This window comes from Varroa jacobsoni, unplaced genomic scaffold (genome assembly GCF_002532875.2).
Source record: "Varroa jacobsoni isolate VJ856 unplaced genomic scaffold, vjacob_1.0 scaffold_448, whole genome shotgun sequence".
NCBI classification, from domain to species: Eukaryota; Metazoa; Arthropoda; class Arachnida; order Mesostigmata; family Varroidae; genus Varroa; species Varroa jacobsoni.
In genome coordinates, this window is record NW_019213350.1 from 131,392 (window position 1) to 147,821 (window position 16,430).

At 40.0% G+C, this 16,430-nt stretch overlaps 1 protein-coding gene across 4 annotated transcripts in view; it reads left to right on the forward strand.

The window, feature by feature from the left end:
* The window catches only part of hlk (hulk), a 29,602-nt gene extending 19,386 nt beyond the window's left edge, over positions 1-10,216 (forward strand). For 2 of the 4 annotated variants that reach the window (XM_022833326.2, XM_022833329.2), the window contains 11 exons: positions 1,548-1,719; positions 2,768-2,925; positions 3,922-3,966; positions 5,375-5,563; positions 6,682-6,813; positions 7,094-7,276; positions 7,528-7,668; positions 7,998-8,180; positions 8,297-8,437; positions 8,582-8,764; positions 8,919-10,216. In XM_022833326.2, the coding sequence (XP_022689061.1) occupies positions 1,548-1,719; positions 2,768-2,925; positions 3,922-3,966; positions 5,375-5,563; positions 6,682-6,813; positions 7,094-7,276; positions 7,528-7,668; positions 7,998-8,180; positions 8,297-8,437; positions 8,582-8,764; positions 8,919-9,091 (1,700 nt within the window). In that variant the 3' untranslated portion in view covers positions 9,092-10,216. The remainder of the gene's footprint in view (positions 1-1,547; positions 1,720-2,767; positions 2,926-3,921; positions 3,967-5,374; positions 5,564-6,681; positions 6,814-7,093; positions 7,277-7,527; positions 7,669-7,997; positions 8,181-8,296; positions 8,438-8,581; positions 8,765-8,918) is intronic. The other 2 variants (XM_022833328.2, XM_022833330.2) reach the window with 1 other exon arrangement.
* Positions 10,217-16,430: the final 6,214 nt, after the last annotated feature.

A 16,430-nucleotide genomic window follows, 5' to 3' on the forward strand; every position in this document is an offset into this window, starting at 1 on the left:
CAATGATAGACGACGCAGCACGTTAAGATGTTTGCCCTAATTAAAGTGCTATTTTTGGTTTCTTTCTAGAAATAGCATATCTGATAATGTTGAATATATGACACGGGCCTATATAAACGTAAGTAGCTAAAACCTGTGGACGATCTGTCTGACTTTGTTGATCTTTTTGGTCTGTTCTATGACTAATCGAATTTCGGAAGCTATCCAAAACTTTGACAACTACTATGGTTTACTGCCTTTTATACATTTATTGCGTACTTTATATTATATATACTAGTGCTTTATATCTAAATAAAATACTTACGTCATAAAAGAGCAGTCTTATGATGACTAAATCCGCCATTGCCTGTCCGGGGCAGAGATTAAGTATAGAGGGACGTTCTTAACGATAATTCGCTAAGATGTCTAAAGTGTTTTTCAAGCAGAGATGCAAACGGCTTGTACACGTTGTGTACTCGGCATAGTTGTTATTTCCAGGGAGAATTTTCACGCACCTGGAGCGATGTCTAAGTGCTTTACAAGTCAGTTGAAGCAATTCTAGTTGGGCTTTTCCTTGAATTGCCCTCATGTGTATCTCGCCTATTGCCTGCCACACTTCGAACTCTCCTATAGCATATTAACGACTGCAACAGCTAACGGCCAAAATGCTCGTTTTTAGCTCGTATTACTAAAATGCTCTCCTGTGCGTTCTGGCAGGTAAAAAAATTAGATGGAAAGTACCTAATTTTTACGCTTATTGATATAGTGTTTTTTTTTTCTTTTTTTTTTTTTGTTGAACGGAATACTTTGCCCCGTTCGGTACAGAATGGACCAAGTATAGGCCTAACACGTACGCAAATTTTTCACCTGCAGTAGTCACATTCTTAGTCTCTTTGGCCATCGGGCTTCTCGAGTGCAGTAAAACGTTCTGTTTTGCTAAAAGCGCCTCTCTTCGAATTCCCAATTGATGACTGCTGAAAGGCAACTACGGTTGTAATTTTTCCGGAAAAAATCGAAAGAAAATATTTAAATTCTTGATGACCATGGAGAAATACAGACCAGGAGGAGGGCTGTTGCTGCCCTTATGTAGTTTTCAAGATGTAGATTTTTTATTTCATAGTGTTTCAGGCTTTGTTTTATAATGAGCCTAGGCGTTTACTTCGTGAATAGCCAAAACCCCTTACGACTTTCCCAAGAAACGAGCTATAGGTCTATAATTATTTCCACATATACTGAAAAATTGTCTCGTCAGATTCAATGTCGTACGGCACGGATCGTGCAACAAATGGCACTGGCTAAATATAATAATGACGACTGTCGCACTATCCTGCATCAGCCATTCTAGCAATCTGCTCACCCTGCTGTGATAGAGTATACCGTGCCTTACGGTCTGCGTGACGATCGTTGTAACCAGTCCATTCGATAGAGAGTATCTATCGTCAATCGACTTGGTTCCTCCGTCGGCAGACTTATGCCACAGACTTCATTTAAGAAAGTTCTAGAAAATACAATCAGCATTATCGTACAATTGCCTTTTTGTCCTTCTCGAAAAATGTTGGCCATTGTAGATAGCAAGACGACATGCAAACAGTGTTCACGGGTCCTGGAGGAACTCGAACGAATCGACGACGATGCTGATGCCGAACAAATTAAAATGGTGAAAATCGACGATGTACAACTGGCAAGAAAGTATGGTGTTTACGCCCTTCCCGCTTTTCTGTTCTTTCGCAAAGACGAACCGTAAGTGAACTCTTAATGTTTTCGTTGTTTCGATCACGATTGCGACATTGTCTACTACTGTGCCACAGGTGATGTTGCCTATCGTTCGCCAGGAGAGTTTCTGAGCTCTTGAAGTAAATAATTGAAGATGCCAATGTAACAATTATGGCTTACTTTCATAATTCACAGGATCTAGCTAGCGACTGCCGATAGTCAAGACAGGATATTTCGTAGGCCGTAGGCGTATTTGAAAGTAAAGCTCAGTGTGGGTTGAAAAATCTGTGACAATCTTTGTGCTGTTACTTTTGGCGGTCGCTCGTAACATACACAAATCGATGATAAGATTTAAAAAAAAAAGGGATATAATGAGGCATCCTATTGGTAGTAATCGAGCAAGGTCAGAGTAAAAAGTAGGACCTGGCTTTCTTGATGCAGCCAAGAAAGCGAGGTCCTACTTTGACCAAAGCAAGAAAGAACTAGAGCTCCTTAAGCATTTCTAATCATATAATCACCTTCTTATATCTAGCCTCTATAATTTCCAAATAGGATCGCTTTTCTGTCGAATGATACGCCTAAACGTAGAGCGAAAGATGCAATGCATCGATGGAGTAATTTGCACTAAATAGGGAGCTCTGGATAATACTGGGCCGACGTGTTATGCACTACGTGATACTATGACGGCTGGGCTCTGACAAGATAAACGCCACTTGTTGGATAAATCAGGGAACAAGGTGCCCTTTTTTCTTCACAATATAGAACCCAACCATTTCTATGTTAAACACAGTTGAATTGGAAGTTTTGTTATTATAGTCATTAAATGCCCACACAGTTATTCGTGGATTATTTGGTTCTTGTCGCATTTAGTCGCCATTACTGAATAGCATAGCCGTATCGTGCAGCAGTCATTGCGATTTCTCTCGTTATAGTTAGTATAAGCTAGAAAAGGGCGCCAAGGGAGTCGTTAGACTCGTCAAAAATCTATTTAGCCGTTTAGATTTGGTAGCGAAGTGAAAGGAAGAACGGGGAAACACTCAAGCTTGGCTTAAGAAATGTGCGATACATTTCACAGTGATCCAGTAATTTATGCGGGTGATTTCCGTACCGGAGAGAATATGCTTGAATGGATGCTTCTTCAGAAGAACCCAGATTCGGAGCGTATTGAAGAGTTGGTGGGAGACGAACTACGGAATATCATCAAGGAGGCACCATCGGTCGCCTGCTATTTCTGTAAGTGCACGCGCAGGTGTCTGTGCATCGTCTTTCCTCAGAGTTCCTCAAACGCAGAGCTAGACGCGGTTAAGATAGCGGCAGTGTAGATTATTTTGTTTTAATGGAATCTGTTTTAAGGAATTTGTTTTAAGGAAATCATAACCCGATACAGCAAGCGTAGTTTTGCCTTACACTTGATAGAGCTTTTAAACAGTCGTAGAATCAAAAATCCAATATTCGTTCCAGCCATAGCTGCTACTTAAGGGGTATGGTACGATTCCTAATCGATGGCAAGTGCCTCATTTGTAAGATGTAAGACTGTTGCCATCCTCTTATACATCAGAACCATACAGAAATGTGTGTTTCATAACGATGCCAAAAACATCCAAAAACAACAGCCGCATTCGACAGACTGAAGCAATGATAATTTAATGATAGGACATTCCTCGACGCGGAGGGTCAGCGTTCATTACTTTCGTCAATTGCTCTAATGGTGCGCGTCACAGCTTCTATAGTTGATTTTGAATTTTTCCCAGCAAAATCGATACCACGCCGAGTTAGCATTTTTGTAACAAACTGCCGTTGACGAGCAGCTCTAAGAAACTGATCTGAAGCCCGAACAAGCAAAAAATTGAAAAGTTGAAATTTCAAGTTTAAGCGAAAGCTATAGATAATCAAAATCCAATTGCCCTAAAAGCTGAACCTAAAAAATTATCTGATACAACAGCGGAGTGGTCTGTCGATGATCACCAATGGACCCACGCCACATATGATGACAGCCAACGTTACTAATAAAAAAGACTCTACCCTAACTTGATCTTTATTCAGAATATAATGGAACCACATTTAGTTCGCCTACTCGTTTAGCTTTTTACCTACCCATGCAAAATAATTAAAAAAAATTTGCCCTTCTATGTTCCACATAGCTTATGTAAATGGATAGTATTTTTGAACCTGGCAAGATGTCTAATCACAGACTGATTGTTTTTGTTCCTCGGTTATCGTTTGGACAAGACAACCGAAAATGCCTGAAGTGTGACGGTTCAGCACAGAATCCGGGTAGGTTTAAGTTTTTTGCGGAAGTTGCGGACAACTTTCGCGTTGTTGTATCTAATCAGGATAGCGAATATTTCCGTTCTGTGACGTTTCGAACTAACAAGGCACCGTTTGGTTTATGATCAACTGTTCGTTTGAGTTTTGTGGTTATTTCATCCCAGAGAGAGGTCTCATTAATGGCCAATTATCTGTGTAGTGTAGTTAGTCAGGGGTCCGAACTTGGAGGCAACTCCCCCTCCGATGAATATTTGACAACCTTTTATTGAGCAATACGCTTTTCCTTCGCCTGCTTATTTATTCGTCCTTTTATTCTGTTTTTACCTAAAACGTCTTCAAGTGGTGCTCACCAATATACGACGACAGGTAAACTTTGCTAGTCGGTGATGTTTATTGGCCATGCTGTCATTACCACTAGTTGAGTTGAACACCGGTAGAACGTTTGATTACTTCATTTATTAGCCTGATCGGACACGACTTCTCTTTATTTATTTATATGTTCTGCTTCGCACATTACGCACATCTTCTTAGTTCTTCACGCGGTCTAACCTTCACACACATCAAGCGAAGGGGTTCGCTAATAAGCGCCATGATCGCCTCTGATCGCTGTTGCGTGTATAGAACAGAATACTGATATTCATATTAAATCAGTTGTTTTTTTTTCTTTTTTTAATTGCAATTTAGTGATAATACTGCGGTAGATAGATAGATAAGACGCAAAAATAAGGCGTCATATCTTTCCATCATCATGGATAATTTTCCCATTTTAGATTTAGTGTTTTGTAATTGTTTCTTCTATGTTTTACTAGTTTTTTGTGTCCACTGCTGTCCCTGGTGCATAGTACTAGCGTGCTAGTGGTGAGCATGTACGCTTGCTCTATATATCTGTTTTTCGTACTGAGACCTGTGGATATTGTGCAGGAGCAGCTGACACCGTCAAGCTTGAAGTTGCTTAGGCTTTTTTCGTTGCACACGTTTTTTTCTCATGAACGTTAACCGGCTATTAACAGTGCATAAAGTGAGGTTTTCGTTTTTTAGTTTGATGCGCAGTTATGTAGAAAGACAGCGAGCACTTGTGTATTCGGGTAGCTGCCCGGGTCGGATTCTTAGATTCGTACAAGTAGTGGACAGGCTGGGCGTGGATCAATAGGTTCTATTGTGTTATTTCTATTTTGTTGATGTTAGGATCGAAAGTGTGTTGAAAAGTAACTGCTCATCAAAGATATGCTTATGGTTCACGCTGTCATAGGGATTTTTCAACCTTGGTTTTATTTTTACCAAAAAGGCTTTTCGATTTTTAGTCTCAATGGGTCCTTTGATGGTGCGTGAAACTAACGTCAGTGTGTTATGTTGTTGCTTGACTTCCGTGCGTCTTATCATGCTGACCGTGATGACTGTGATGGCCTGAATGAAGATGAAGAGAAAGTTGACTGCGAAGAGTGTCGGAAGATTCTAGAGGAACTAGAAAACATCGACGACGATACGGAGAGGCACGGAATCAAGTTTGTCAAAAGTTGTGATCACACCGTGGCTAAGGAGCTTGGCATTAGGAGATATCCAAGTCTTGTTTATTTCGAACACAGCATTCCCAACATTTACGAAGGTTTGCAATCATTCTCAAGCTTCAATAATAGCATCCCACCAAATGTTGAAATTAGCCAATAAGTAGAGTGAATTATAAAAGGATATTTCATGATTATTTAAATATAGTTATGTTTTTCGACGAACAAATCATTTTTCACGTTGTGCTATAGTATGCACAGACCGAAAGACAAAGTTGGTTGGATAATAATTTTTGAGGCTGACTAAGACATAGTTTTGTCAACATATTTTCACTCTACATTGCTCTTTGGGCCATAGTTAGATGCATTTCTTCCTAATCATGTCTCTAACAACTTGATGACAAAGACGGTACCCGTGATTTTTTTGTTATAGCTTAAATTTGTTTTTTTATTCTCTTGCTTTCGAACTGTTCATTTTTCTTTTACGTTAAAACGATCGTGCGTCAACAGACTTATGACGTATACCTGAATTCGGTGTCTTTGAGAAAGACTTTTAAAAATTATACGGAAATATGTTGTGAGTATATCCAGATTCAGATACGTGACCCATGTCAAACTGGGTGGTGACTCACTGTTGTGTCAGCGTCCACTGGGGTACAGTCAGAACCAGATGACATTCGCTAACTTATTACGAAAACTTCTCTGTTTCTGTATTTTAGTAAAACATTCTTTCCGTTCTAAAATCGAACATAAAAGAAACCGATTTAAATAATGTAATCGATAAAAATCCTTCGTATTATGTCTTAAAAATTATTGATATAAGCGTTTCTGATCGTTGATGGCAGATTTAGCAAAATGATCATTTAAGAAAATAAAGGAACTAAGCGTGGGGGGCAAGGCAAGTGCTTTGCGTAAGATAGACCCTGTTTATATTTCACAATACACATTTAGAAGAAATATTCTCTGCCACAATGCTCTTTTCAGTATTAGAACATATTAGACTCTTACGGTGTCAGAGCCTTTGGTAAACACAGCACAGAAAGTTTGCTTTCCAAAGCCGTGAAAGGGTGCTACTTATATATCCTATTTGTGAAGTAGTATTTGCAATAACGCTGATCGAATCAAAACCATATTCTGAACAAAATATATTTGTCTTCAAATTGAAACGCTCAGTGCACGACATCAGTCGTGGTGGACATGATTTTTCTATGCCTTACAGGCGACCTGTCGGGAGAGGAGGAGGTCCTTCAATGGCTCATCACACAAAAGACCGAGGACACAATCGAAACCGTTAACCGAGACATGCTCGAAAAGCTTTTCGAGAATACGCAATATCTTGGAGTATTTTTCTGTACGTAAATTGACGTGTACAAATGTTAGAACCTTTTTCTGAACGGCTCCTTAAAGTAACTGATATTTACCCTATTAAACGGCTACATCAGGGACGTATCCGAAAATGATTTGCAGGATCACACTTCTGGTTAGTGATGATCACTTTCTTATCAATAATGGTATAACAAACAACCGAAAAAGTTTGCCTTCGCAAAAAAAAATTGTGCTTTTTTAAATGACTTACAGTAATCGTTAATTTAAGAGAATTGCTCTATTGATCCATTTTCATCCCCGAAAAGACAAATCGCACTGCCGGGCATGTGATCAGGCCCTAGCAGAGCTGGAGAGAATTGATGACGAGACGGATCTCTTCGGTATCCACGTGGTCAAGATTCAAGATGTTGGTCTCGCGAAACGATATGGCATTAAAACCTTCCCGGCACTTGTATATTTCCGCAACGGAAATCCACTCATATTTGAAGGTAATTCAAAGATAGTTCTCAAAATGACTAAGCCCTCAAGGATACGACTCATTAGAGGATCAGAGGCAGCATATAATCTCTTGTGAAAACAGAACTTTTAATTTGTATATATGTTTATGGTTGTGGAACGACGAGTTTGACTATTATTCTGCACGTTTTCAAAAAATCAATGCATTTTCTTATGTTGTGTCTCGATCACAGCCTGTATTTTATCGTGAGTCTTGGATTTATATTCTATCGAATTATTACAGGAGACCTGAAAAATGAAGAGCAGGTATTAGAGTGGCTAACAGATGACGACAATAGAGAGCTGGCAGGCGAAATTGAGGAAGTCAACGAGAAAATGCTTGATCGGCTTATCGAAAGTTCGCCTTTTCTAGCTGTACTATTTCGTAAGCATTTACAGCATATTTCACGGCCGATAAGGTCATGATTAAGCTACGTTTTGTGTGTTACATGGTATTTCAGTGCCTATATATTGTGTTCGAATGGATATTTCTACGTTTACAAACCAGTATTTAGAGTACGATGCCTTTTAGAAATTTAGAGGAGAGTATTTCTTCGCGCGAAACTTTTGTAGCCACATACCCCAATAGCAACTTGCAGGTGTTATACCGAGGCAAGTTATGGGTCAAATGCATAGATAACGATACGAGTACCAAAGGAAAATCACGCCTGCTAAACATTTCTGTTCGGCGAACGTTTCGCCTTATGGTTACAGTGGAGGAAGACTGCGACGACTGTGAGCGGGCTCTAAAAGAACTCGAGAATATTGACGACGAAGCGGATATATATGGTATCGACTTCGTCAAAATCAACTCCCTAAGTTCAGCGGCTAAATTCGACATAACTACATTTCCCTCGCTCGCTTATTTCCGCAAGGGCAGAGCAACGATCTATGATGGTGAGGCTAGCCATTGAAATAAATCACTAATCGTTTTATGATCTCATGTGAGGCGTGCATAATGTGCTACCGTTAAATATGCAGAGCGTCACATCGATGTTATGGTATACCCGCAGGCGACCTTACAAAGGAAGACAAAGTTCTTGCTTGGCTTACTGCTCAAGAAAATATCGAGCTTAAAGATGAAATCGAGGAGGTTAACCGTAAAATGCTGGAAAAATTGCTTGACGAGAATGACTTCGTCGCCGTCTTCTTCTGTGAGTAACATACAGCGAATGGGATTGTACACTGATTGATAGCACGGCTATTCTTGCGTATGCAGATTCTTCACAGTGAGTTCAAGACGAGATTTAAAATCAAGATGATACAATCGTTTCATATAGAAATCATTGACTTTCTAGTTGAACTGAACAATGACGACTGCGACCAGGTCCTAAAGGAACTTGAACACATTGACGATGAAGCTGAGGAGTTGGACATAATGCTGCTGAAGATCAACGATGTTAAGTATGCTCGGAAATACGGAATCAACAAGGTGCCTGCCATTGTTTACTTTCGAAGAAAGTTCCCCTCAATCTTTAGAGGTAACGTCATGGAAGGACAATATCCATACGGTAGTCATCTTCGAATTTCTCATGAGGATACATACCTATACGTATAGTATTAATAATTAAATTTATTGACCAAGATATAATTCTTCTAGATTAGTATAAGTTTTTATCAACGTTACTGTTCCAGGTGATCTGATGCATGAGGAGCAAGTTCTTGAGTGGCTACGTAAGAATCGTTATAGGCAACCTGAATTAACATTGTTTATGTACGCACTGGTGATTGTTGCAGTAGGTTTTATCGGCTACACTCTATTCCTTATTTTTTGCATGAAGGACGTGACCAAGGATAAGAAAGAATAAATTCTGCACGACCAGGATAATAATATACATATGTAGTGATATGGTAAACTCCTATGAAATACTTCTGTTAGTTGCTTCATTGGTCAAGTAAGCGAGGTGGCTATATAAATTGCTTTACTTCTCCAACTGCGCGACAATAACGACTGTTACAAACAGAACGTGAGCAGAGAACTATTGGAACGGTCCAGAAAGAAAGCCATTTATTGACAGATGTATTGTAGACGGAAAAACTAACTGATCCCGATACCAATATATAGAGCAGTTGTACGGTATATAAGATCTGTACAACAGAGTTTTAAAATGTGGCCTCAAAATGAGCTGTACTATTTTTACATTTTGTCACAAAGATCACAGTGCTGGTAGGAGTTAGAAAAGAACGCGATGGGAAGGATGCCGGATCGAACGCAAATGAGAGCTGATGTTCAATCAGACTTGTGCGTATTTCTGTGGAAAGATGGCAGGCAAGGGCAACGAGCGAATTTGCATGTACATATACGTATTGCAAAATAGAAGACATACCAGAACAAACCAATACGAACGCTGGGGCCGCTCAATGACGGAATCGATTTTACAATTTCAAATGTTTTAAATTTTAAACAAAAACAGAAAATAAGCAACGACAAAGCCCGACCCAGTGCACATATGATGTCGCGCTATTGTGACGACCAACTTTTGCACACACGACGGGCATATGGAATTTTGCCGTCCAACATTACCGATGCGCTTTTTGATGCCTGGAAGTAGCGCGAAGTACTAATCTGTGCGAGACTTCTCTTTTTGATCGTAAATCGAACGAATGGAAAAGATATTTAAGAAGAGACCGGCTTCGAATTGTGCCTCAAGAAACTAGTGAAGCCCGATCTTACTTTGCATGTTTTAATACTTTGAAGTTTATCATCTTCTAGTAATTGTCTATCGTATCAGAGATGCTTTCCCGTTTTTCACTGCTGCCCGGCAATAAACGAGGCAATTAATGCATAAATTAGTTTCTAAAATCTGTAAGCCACTCACTGTAGGCAAGTCTTCCGTAAAACTAGGACCAGTAAACCAGGAACACTAAAGATGGGGCGAACGATATCAAAGGTCACTTGTAATATATCCAATAAACAAACTGTTTTTTGGCGATCTATGGGCCTTCTAAATTGTTACTATATGTTCTGATAAATTAGGGAAGTGTTATGTATATACATATGTTTTTTCCGCATACTGAAGAGTGCGCAAAAATTCTATAACAAAATTATCAAAGATTTTTCCGCAAATCTATCTCTCAGATTCATAAACATGAACAAAACACCGTTATATAATTAGCGTTTCGGCTTGGCTGCAGCTTTACGGACCCAAAATTATGATTCTATCATATTCAATCTTCTGATAAACAACAAATGAAACAACATTTAGTTTATTTTGAACAACTACCACAACAGTTCCCGTTCAGTATTCTGTTGAGGTTAATCCTGCGATTTGTTGACATGCTCATTCTTCATAGCTTTGTCATATGCGTCTATATGGATCTTACACAGAAAAGATCTACTGATATGAAAGGTCACATTAATGCTGACTAGTAACTACATTTTTGTTTAAGTGCTGGTCTTAGATCATCCAAACTTTTTATGAGATGGGTACATTTACCCACCTGGCTGGGCGAGATCAGGTACTGAGTAACTTTGCCTATTATATTCTGGAATACGTCAACGGTATCCGTATAAGTCGTTTACTGATGTAGAGACCTTCATTGTGTGACACCCGCTCTGTTTATCACGAATGGCCTGCGTTGTCTGTGGGACAGAAAACACAGAAGGGTGAGCTAGTTATAAATCGTAGCTGAGAATGATCTAAAATGAAGTCTTCGTAGATGCTTCTAGTTACATATGGATACGCTGACAGTCGCACGGGCACCAGTGCAAAACTCGTCATTAGATTTTCTAATGACGAGTTTTGCACTGGTCACGCTTTCCACTTTTATATGGCTTTAATGTAATACTAAGAGCACATTAGGAAGGCAAGTATTTTTACAGCTAAAAATTGTATTAATCTATATTATATAGAGAGGTAAACGATGTTGTCATGGCAGTGCAAGATTTGTTCGAGACCTTTCAAATTAGATGTGTACCGCATCAATGACCGTTCACCATCGTTAACACCACATTTGGGCTTTAGCAAAGATATATTTCGTTTCGAAAAACTGAAAAATATTTTTAACTTACTAATAAAGCAGGCCATCTTTTTTCCGATAAGATATTTGCATGTACCTTTTTTTATTTATCGCCCTTCTTTGCCTGACTGCTGGAGGATGTCCAGCGTAGTTTTACATTAACATTAATGGAAAGAAGCGCTTAGTCTGTAATTCAAAAGCCATTCGTATGTGCCTGTTCTCGGATCATTACATCGTAATCCCTTGCGCATTACAAACAAAAACATTGTCATTTATGATAATAAATTTGTTGCGGGCCATGAGCATTTCCAATGTACACTTATTTTAGGAGAATGAGTCACTAAATACTAAAATGAATAAATTTTTAAAACTGTACACACTTCAGTTTTTACGGTTTACTTGGGAACTATATGCGTAACTAAAAAGCTGTTTATTTACAAACCTTTCCTTTGCTGAAACAAAGATAATTTTTTTTTGTGAACTTACCCGTCAAGCTGCTATTTAGGATGGATTAATCAAGTAGAATTGTGTATTCGATCTTTTTTTTTTCAATAACTAACTTGCTAAATCGATAATCACCATTTAACGAATGCTCTTTTACTATCGCTTACGCTTTCATTACAGCCTGCCCTGCTAAAGTTTTAGACGAGTATCACTAGAGAATTTCTTCTGCTACAGCTTTCAAAAAATGACACGACCGAAGAGAACAACCCGATTCTGCCATAGTCTTCTTCTGTGCACTGGCTAACAACATCCTAGAGCATTTACCTACCGCGCCTTCTCGCGCTATATTTTCGGACAGCTTTCTCAATGGTATCGGAAGCCTCGCAATGATCAAATACACCAATGTGAACGCGTCATTAACCTGACGTCGGAACTACAAGGGGACTGCCCCACCTCGCACCGCTTACTTTATCACTGTTAGGGCCGTTCCCAGCATTTACAGCCTCCAAATAAAATTTCACTTGGGCGGGCTTTTGGCTGATTTCGCAATCAGCCTTTGGCGGACTCTTCGACTGACTGAGAGCAAAAGCCATTTCGATAAAGCGGGTGTGATATAGAGAATGAGAGGCTTTTTATAATAAATCGTTTTTCTTCTATTAAGCTACTGGCTACAGTAGACGGACGCGTGACCAAAACGCGGCATGTTCATTATCTGCCATCTAAAGGCGGGAAAAAAAAAGTATAACCCGTAAATAAGTCGTATAGTAGACAAGTCATTAAGTAACGAACGCTTCGGAACGTTGTACGTACGGGAACTTAATCTTGATACAGAGGATATTCGTTCTGTGACATGAAGCACCGGCCAGTTTTGTATTCAGCTTTTTTTTTTTTAGGTATCCTTACATTGAATGTCTGAAAGCGTAAATGTAGCATTTACTGGTTCAATTATATCTTTCAGTCTTCAACCATTTTACTGATTACTTAAATAAAATTTAAACAACTCTGAAAAATGTATTACAAAATTGCTATATAAGATAGGTATCTTGGATTGGCGTGACTGAGATCACGAGGAATAACCGCTGCATACGAACGTTAGCCTGTGTCGGTGCGTTAGGTCAGCTGCACCTCAAGGTGTACAACTGCATACGAAAAATCCTGATTTTTTCAATTACCTTTTCCAATGTTAGCCAAATGGCGGGCGCATTAATCATCGTTGCGTATAGCAACACTGGGTGGGTTTTTTTTTTGAAAGAACTTACCGGGGAACAGTTATCTTACCCTGGCACTGGATTATGAATTAGAAGATTAAATGTGAAAGGATTATATATAAATACCGGATTCAGCATAGGCGTATTCCGCCTGTATCCCCTTGTAAAATTCTTCGTTTCCTTGATACGGCAAACGTTCGTAACAGAGTTGGTTAGCCGCTGAACGCAGCTGCCACTACTACGATTGGCGTCACCCCTCCTGCTACTGTTATTGCTATTGCTACCGGCGTCTTGCCTCTGTTACTCCGCTCAGCCAATGCCAATTTTTAAGCCCATAAGTGTCTAACAACTGGGTCTATTGAAGAGTCATTCATGCCCGAACGACACTGATGAATGGGTTTTTACATGTAGACCCTGCTTTAGATTACAACCGGTGCTAGCTAGCGAACCCAGACACGGCGGTGCCTAATTGCACAGAACTAGCTTCAGATGTGAGAGAATCGACCGACCCACCTATCGAACGTCCATGTTGATATTCCCATGGGGGTCATTTGCGTAGACCTCTCTTTCTTTCTATATACAAATATTTGAATGCTTGAAAACAGTGCCGCTACTTGACATGCGATTAGACCGGCCAATAGCCATTTTGAACGTAAGGCAACGTCGAAACGCTCGCTGTCACATATTAAGCAAACAAAAGCGCGATCACCATGCGGTCAAGTCGTTCAATCGTACAAACCCTAAATATTATGAAACGATAGGTTTAGGATTCAGATAGTACGGACCATAAATATTGTATAGGTAGATGTTAATCGTTTTTGTTATTAATTAACAGGTCACTAGTGTGGCACATAGTGACATAGGACAGAAGTTCGACCCAATGTTAGTGTAACCAGAAGTTACGTCAGCGAACCTTGAGCCATATATTTGTAACAGCCAAAATACAGCTGTCGTCAATGGCTGACCTTAACTGAGTTAATAGTAGTTCAACGAAAAGCAGGCTTCGTATATGCTAGAAATAGCTAGTCTCATCCTTTACATTATTTAGCGTCTTGTTTTTGCTTGGACGGTTTGCGGTTATGTCGCCGCGTCAGGATTACTTCGGACAGGGCGAGCCGCTGTGAAGTGAACGGCGGCTTCTTCGAGTACTCAGGATTCCCTAACAGCTTTGTGCAATCGCATAAAGATATAATGGCATTTTTCAACGTAGAGAATAGAACTAGCCGTTTGCCGATCGTATTAGATACAGCGGATGAGTTGTCTTAGGCGTAATGAAATTCGCACCTGTCTTAGCTTAGCAGGCAGCGCGTCTGCCTTAGGTTCGAATCCGGGGATAGACACAAGTAGTTTCGTCGCGGGAGCCAGCCATCTGGTGGAATGCCGAACGGCGATGTTGTAAAGTTTATAGTGAAGTTAGCACGGCTAGTCGTATTGGGAAATAGTAAATGTCTGACTAAAACTTGATGGATTTTGCAACTCTTGTGTAGATTTCCCTTAGAAGTAACTTTGGCACACACAGCGCAATGGAACTAACTGTCAATAATAAAAAATATAAAGAATACATTTATATGTCGTAATTGTTAGTTTACTATAGGCTATCGTGGATACTACAGGCTATACGATAATCGTACTCTTCAGCTTTACTATGGCCTGCGTAATGACTCAGTGGTCGTTCTTAACGTGTGAAGTTTTGACAAAGTTTTGTTTGGAAGTTTTCTATTGTAATTATTGGCCTACAGGTTTTTCTAGGGTATTCAAGAGGTTTATTTGTAAATCCGCTACAGGGTATCAGTTAGAGCAAACCATGCAACTGTACATGCAAGCGAGAACAAGTCACATAATAGTATCTAACTATCTAATTTCGAAAGAAAAGTTATTTTAGTTAGTGGCAACTTTCAAGCCAAAATACAGCGCTCAACTTGCTGCGAAGTTACGTACTAGAATAAAGTTGTTCAAAAGTTGCGCCACTTTTTATCAGGCTCAGCGAATCTGAAAATACTATTCCAAATTGAACGAAAAAGGTAATATCGGTAGAGCAGCTAATTAACACGAATCAGCGGAACGGGTTTTGCGTTACATAAATCTACAGTACGTTCTTGCGGAACCCGTATCCTACAGCCGAGCGCATGGAGTTTTGGATACTTGAATAACATATTTTTTGGCATGAGTTAAATTCTCTGGAAGTTTATTTTGGCATCACTGCATGCTCCTACCAACCTTTGATTATTTAGTTGTGATATGTAGTAGACAACTAGCATGTTTGGTCTAGACGCACCTAATATATAAAAGTACCGTTTTACTATCAGTAATTTAATCTTATCAGAGAATTTTTGTTCTTTCGCGGAGGTTTTATTCATAATAATGTTCGTTATCTCACTTCTATTCGCAAATTTTCTTGCTAATATCACTCATGTCTGTTCCAATAGCGCGTTCCTTGCCGATCTTAATGCATAAGATATGCTCGTTGTAGAGGCTTCGTCTTGCTATAATCATCCCCCGCACCTCATTCGATGTCTAACATTACTAACATGATCATTGAGAAGCCCTTCTACATCACCACCGACACGCTTTTTTTCAGCACCCGTCTTGATGCCCTTTCGTTGCAATGATATCTTCGTGCACTCCTTCTGATGCTGCTAGCTTGCCCCTCAGTCTTTCTTGCACTCCGCCCCTGTATCGTTCTGTTTCGTTTCGTATTCCCCTCCACCGGCGTAGTGGCGAGCTAGGTTGGCAGGATCGGTACATTGAAGGACGAAGGTTCGCTCAGAGAACGCCCTTGGAACCTCCTGGGAATAGCCGATGGCATATAAGAAGGAAAAGGAAAACAGGAATGCCACTATCGCCGCTATGACGAGTTAGAAAGGCCGTGGCAGTCGGCACCTCGGTTTTCGCAACTAGCCACTGAAGATAGAAGGCGACAGCTGCTCCACAAGTAAAAGCGTAAGGAGAAGCGGTAGGCACTGCCGTGCCGACATGAACAAAAGAACTCCGAAAGGAAATATCAAATTCACGTCATATTCACTGCTAGCATTGGTTTCCCGTCGCCCCAATGCGTTGGCCTCGGTCGCGTTCGAATTTCCAACTATATTTTTTTTATCTTCGTCTGTACGTGGACCGGTTTATTCCCACACGAGCTCTCAGGAATGTTTTAGCTTATGGAAATCCATCGACAAAGTTATTTCGAAGATACGGTTAAAGAATACTGTGAACGCAAAGAGATCGCCGTCGTAGTGAAAGATTGGCAAAAGCAGAATTAGGGTGACAATAGAATACAGACTGTGCTTATTGTGCTCCTGTTGCTCTCTGCCGAAGAGTTTCTTACCATCAGTACTAGCCCTGGCTGAAAGGATGACGAATTACTTGGTAGAGAGGGGGGTAGTCTGATAGTTGTATTCGAAGAACGTGTGTAGGTGCTATGAATCGGTGTTTGGCTGGACGATACGATAACTTTCAAATGACTACGTCAGTTTCGGCTGTCGTCGATATTGCCGATTCCACCAGCTGTCGCCAAGAATCTATAACGCAAAGAACGACC